This window comes from Stegastes partitus, unplaced genomic scaffold, assembly GCF_000690725.1.
Source record: "Stegastes partitus isolate 25-593 unplaced genomic scaffold, Stegastes_partitus-1.0.2 Scaffold727, whole genome shotgun sequence".
Taxonomy (NCBI): domain Eukaryota; kingdom Metazoa; phylum Chordata; class Actinopteri; family Pomacentridae; genus Stegastes; species Stegastes partitus.
The window spans coordinates 120,760-126,956 of NW_007578458.1; the positions used below are offsets into that span (position 1 = coordinate 120,760).

The window sequence follows — 6,197 nt, forward strand, 5'->3', positions numbered from 1 at the left end:
AAATGCTTCTTCTTGTGCTTGTCCTGCTTCCTGAGCAAGCTTTGACACTGTGTTCAGGTCTTTAGTGTTGCTGTACTGACACCAGAAGTACTGTGGTCCAGCAATGGAGGAAACATACACTACATCTTTAAGTCCTTGAGTCATTTCAGAGTCACCATGGAAACCTTGTATGGAGGTCTCTGCTATACTTTCTTTGTATTCAATAATGGCATCCAAGGTTGGTTTTCTTCCTTTATACAAACTCTTTGGCGTAGAGGCATCAGGTGTCAATTTTAAGCTCATCTGTAGATCATCTCTCGCAAACATGTTGTGCAATCCGCTTTGGTCTGCCGTCTTTGTTGCTTCTGATGCTTCCGTGACCTTTTGCGCTACTGTTGGGGCAGTAGTCAGTTCTGAGCGATTAGAGAGCTGCTGGTCATTCTGCTGTTGTTTCAGTTTTGCCATCCTCTCTCGGACTTTCTCATTAACACTCAGGGATCCTTCAGACAGCTCAACAATTAACTTCCCCTTCTCCCCTTTTGCCACCACTGAAATGGTGAAACTATTGCCTATGGCGTGATCTGCAAACCACTGGTTGACTTCTGGTGGTATGTCTGCAGGGATGTCAAACAGTCCAAATGGAACTGCCTGCACAGGAACATATCTGGCCATGCTTGCTTCAGTAGGGAAGGGACGGATATTGGTTTCATTGACTGCAAGGGTATCACCATAGTCCACAAAATGCACTTTAAGCTCTGGGGACATTTCTACTATTTGACCTCTGTACCACTGATTGTCAGAGTACCTAGCGAGGCAAATGCTGTTGAGTCCAAGAGGGTGATCTGAACACTGCGGCTGGTCAAGTAGTTGTGCCACATTTTCCATCACTTTGTCAAACCAATGAGAATTCCTGAACAGCTGGCAGTAGAAGAGACTGGCACTCTCTGAAGAGGTAACCCACACCTTTTCCTCTGCACCCACCTCAATGTTGTGTGTGGAGTAACTGTATACATCAGACTTTGCACGTGTCTGAGCCAGGAACTTGCACGCACTATTAGATGCCATTTCAATGTCTACCATGTTAAGCGGAAGGCCTTCCTCATCCGATGTTACAGCTTTTACAACGCATTTCAACGCAATGTTGGATGAAGCACCTAAATCCACAAACATCTGAAACTCTATTAAAGCAGCATTAGTGGAAGTGACACCCTTTTGGTTGAATAAGCAACACTGGAAAGCCTGTGCCTTCAGCCGTAAGAACGCTGGATCAATGGGTCGCACATCTTCCAGAGGGACCTTCTGAGTTTGACCGTAGTCTATTAATCTTACATCTACAACACTGGAGTGGTGATTTGCAATGATCCTTGCTCTATACCACATGTTATTGTATGGATGACGGGCGACACAGATGGATTCAGTGAGCGGCTGAAGGTGGGCAGACGCATAGTGGTTTTGGAGGTCTTTCATGAGGCGTTGAAGGGAGTCATGGTTTTCCGTTGCTTGACACCAGAACCTTTTCAGACTTTCAATGCAAGATACTTTGACATTAATAATGCTTCCGACAGTGAACACATTGTCACCACAAGCATTGTGCTCCGCAGAGGGGACACCAGTTGAAAGATGACCATTGTGGTTTTGATATTTAGAGCTTCCTTTGACATGAATATTGTTAGTAGCACAGTTGGATGCATCATCCGTTCTGCCACTGACCACTTGGTTTTTGGTTCTCCGCCAAGTTTTCTCTGTTAACTCTTCAACATTTCCATTTAGTTTGTTTGCGTCTCCAATTGAACTGAGAAAGGTTGAAGTAACTGGTCCATTCTGCACATCGGGCTTAGAGTGTGGAATAAGGCCCGACTTCTCCATAAAACAGTCGTTTAAGCATTCGGCATTAGCTGCATAGAGAGTGACGCAATAGACATCCTGAGGTGTTTTGTGTTGGTCGAATCTCGCCACCACTGTGTGATTCAAGAGCAGCGATTTCAAGCAATCAATCTCGTCTACAGTCCACTCTCTGCCATCATCTTTTATACCATTAAGTGAAGTGAGATACGTGACAACTGGCATTCTCTGGAATTTCCCAAGCAGCGGTTTGATGTCTCCAGCAGGAATTACTTCACTTTTTCCTTCATCAACATGCAGGACTTCTACAGCGCCATCGCTGGTCACAATGTTTTGTTTAAGTAATGAGCGACGCCATCTTCCATTTGTTCCTTTAGCAGCACACGGCTCCCCACAGGTCTGCGGTGGTGCCATTTCAAAGCTGGAGCTCTCCTCGTAATGTTGATGGATCTGCTCAGACAATATGTTCACTGCTTTGGAAAAAATATGAAGCTTGCAAAATACATTGAGTGGATCCGTCACTTCTGTAACAGTCACAGTTTCGAACGCGTCCAATAACAGCTCTGGGTAAAAGTATTGGTCGTGTTCGGTAAGTTGGCAGCTGGCATTTGAATTCTGTTCTGGTGTTGTATGGAAGTCCTCAGAAGAAGACTCTTCTTTGGGGACGTGTAGACATTTCAGTACAAGGCTTTTAAACTCATCTGCTGGAATCTTCTGCGCAGCTCCTACCCTATGCAGATGCTTGGAAACAATCGGTATGTCGAGGAGAATAGTCCTGTCTGGCATCAGCACATGTTGAACCAGTACCTTAAACTTCTTGCCAGGCAGAGACATCAAAAACTTGGTGGCTTTTTCAGTCTGGTTATTCTCTTGGGAGAGGACATTTGCGAGTATGCCGGTTTCAATCTCAGGAGGGAGGAGAAAACTGTCACTCTGGCCCCACGCTAAAGCTTCACCCGTGGCGATGTGGGGCTTTCCCTGGTCGATTAGAAAAACACTGTAGGTCTCCGTTTGAATCGACATGATCCGAGCCCTGTGCCAGGTGTCACTGATGCAAACCAGACAGAGGTCACCTGGCTTTCCTTCTGTTCCATTAAACTTTCTCTGAGGAATCTGAATTTCCTCTCTCATCGTCTCATAAAGGTGCTTCCTTCCTTCGTCCAAGTTCACCCACAGTTCCACAAGACCACAGCTGGGGTTTAGGTTTACCCGGGTGATGAGAACGGGGACTTCTGATCCGGGCGTCGGAAGGCCAGGAATTGAACACATTGTGAAGCTCAAATACACCTGCAAAGTAGAAAAGACACAAAAATAGTCTTTTTAAACCAATAAACTGCTTCACGTCATAAAATCTTCCACAGGATTTTTGAGAACTTTGCTATAGATGTACTAAAGTAATGTGGAACTGATATCATCTTTAAAACACAAGGCATTTATCGGTCCATTGGGATGCAGTTTAAGACAAAGGAACTAATTTCACATCTATTTTATGACATCAAACCAGTTGCTTGATCAAGATCTAGCAGTGAAACACTGCGAATAAATGTCATTTTGCAAATTAAAGTGCGGGAATGTATTTAAAACTTTTTGTAATTGGTTGTACAATATGAATTTGTTCTGAGATTGTTATCTAAAAGTACATATCACAACTGTTAATACAATAACTAAATAACATGATGGTATATGTACAAAATGCTTCCTTTGAGATATTCAAAAGATTTGTACCATTTTGTGATCACATTTTTTTCTGAAATTTACAAAAAAAAANAGGGGGGCCTGTATGTAAATACAGAAGTGAATAGAGGTAAATTAACATACAGTTGCTAGACAAATGACAGGAGGTAAGGGGGGCCTGTATGTAAATACAGAAGTGAATAGAGGTAAAGTAACATACAGTTGCTAATCAAATGACAGGAGGTAATGGGACATGAACAACAGGGGGTGGAATCGGGGTCTGTGACAGGAGGTGTCGGGGGTCTGAGCCAGGAGGTAGCAAAAACATATGACAAAAGTTAAACAATGGTGATGATGAGATCAAAGGTCTTGTGACCGGCAGAAGAAACGAGAATGGCTTTGTTCATCAATATCAAAGTAAAAGGATGTCTTTCTTCATCACTACACGTCTTCAACTCTATTTTAAAAGGTGTTTAAACGACGCCTTTCTCCATGTTGTTTAAAATATTTCATTTTATATATGAAATTAAATATGAATTAGTTTTAGTAAAAAATATTTTGTACCCATTTTAAACCCTTAGAACCTGATTTAAAAAAAAGTGTACAGCAGTAAAATGTGCTTCACAGATGCAGAGGAGTTTTTAAGGATTCTGTAAAAACCTTCAAAGCCGCTGTAAGCGCTGATAAACAGACTTCAGGGCTTTACCAGATAAAGGCAGGCATTTATCTTTGAGAAAAGATTATGCTCAGCTTGAAACACAAATGTATTGATAACACAAAAAAGGAACAAACTTGGGCTACTTTCCAAAAAAATAAAAAATTAAAAACAACATAAACACAACATCTTCGTATAGCAATGACCATCTGGGCTCTTTATACCCAAATATGCTCATTAGAAGGTAGAATCAGTGATTATAATCCAGTAAAGCTGGACGAGCAACTATCTGTTGCTTCTGTGTGTGCTTTGATTTTTTTCTACAAAACAAAAAAACCAAAACAGGTGTTGGTACACAGCATTGGCTCTGTAAACTGGGAACAAAGTGGCTTGGACTGATGCCCAGCATGAGTATGAATATGCACAGTTAATGGGAAGGTGGCAGTAGGAGGAACGGTAAATCAGGCACATACTAACTGTCTAAACATGCTAAGTATCGACACACATCAACATGCTGTCTCTAGAATCACACACTCCACCTGTAAAGTGATTAATGCCTTCAGCCGTCTCACACTGAGCCACAAACAACTGAGGTTCAACTTAACTTGATTCACAAGCAGGCCCGAGGGTCACTGTGAGTTTGGTGGTTTGTCAGTTACAAACTGAAAATGCCTCCTTTAGAACACATGGTCTCAGAAACACTGACAAACAGAGACTTCTGAAATTATTGCCACATAGAAACCACAAGCAAAGGATTTACAGACAACCTCACAATAAACCAGAATGTCCAAAATTTCTACTTATTTGTTGAACATGCCGACATTTTTTAGTATGTTAGAATCAACTTGGTTTTGGTGTAAAGCGTCTCATAAAACTCATCTCATCAGCAGCATCACAGGAGTGTCTTATAACCAGGAACTTCTTCAGGGCTGTACGATTAGGGGAGAATGTCTAGTCACAATTTTTTTGACAGTCATAGCAATTTGATTTCTGATCTAATTTTTTAAAAATTCAGTTCAATATTCACTGTGTAACAGATTTAAAGCATGTGATGGAGGTTTACAGCATGAGACACCGTCAAAAGCGTGACTGTCACACAAAGAGGACGTCATGAATTTGTAAAACTACTGACACGGTAGTTTTAAACCGCATTGTTTCAAATCGCAACTATAATCTGACATGGATTACCGTAATTTCCAGACTATTGAGTGCACCTGAATATAAATCGCACCAACTAACTTTAAAAAGAAAACAAGTTTTGCACATATAAAGACCGCACTTGTCTATAAACTGTAGGTGTTGTAACATGAGATATTTACACAGAAAAGATTTCTTTAACTTTGAATAAAATACGTACCGGTAACATACACAAATACCATAAATGCTTTTTTCCAAATAATGCCTGTAACACAGCTGGTTAAAAAATAAAAAATACAGTCACCTACCAGCAAAAGTCATTGATCGCTATCTTCATCTTCCTCCTGCACTAAAACCACTAAAGTCGTCTTCTTCAGTGTCGGCATTGAACAGCCACAGAATTACTTCGTCACACACTTCCTTCCTCAGTCTCTCTTTTGTTGTCGCTCTCAATGTCACTTTAGTCTTGAGGCAAATTTGTAAAATTCGCAAATATCCATAAATTAGCCGCATCATAGTTTAAGCCGCAGTGTTCAAAGCATGTGAAAAAGGTAGGAGCTTATAGTCTGGAGATTACGGTAATTGTTCACCCAGTATTTTCATATCACTAATTCAAAGGTCAGTCCTCTTAATTGACATTTCTAACAGGGCTGTGCAAAATATTGTGTTAGCATCAAGATCGCAATGCACAACAGTCACATTACAGGAAGTATCATGTGAAATACGGCAAATGAACTCAAACAGGAGAGAAAGAAAACATGCACGCTTCTCAGTTTTCTCAACTAATTTACAAGAGAAGTCTGTCCTGTTGTAGAGGTTCTCGGCTACACTGAGTTTAACTTAACTTTATTTAAAAGACAAAGGGTTTGGTGACAGGCGGGCTGCATGTTTGCACAACAAAATGTGTTGG

The 6,197-nt window shown here is 41.2% G+C and overlaps 1 protein-coding gene across 1 annotated transcript in view; it reads right to left on the reverse strand.

The window, feature by feature from the left end:
- tdrd6b (tudor domain containing 6b) overlaps window positions 1–3,090 on the reverse strand; it is a 10,017-nt gene extending 6,927 nt beyond the window's left edge. The window contains exon 1 of the mRNA XM_008291259.1: window positions 7–3,090. Within this exon, the coding sequence (XP_008289481.1) occupies window positions 7–3,090 (3,084 nt within the window). The remainder of the gene's footprint in view (window positions 1–6) is intronic.
- Between the last annotated feature and the right edge of the window lie 3,107 nt (window positions 3,091–6,197).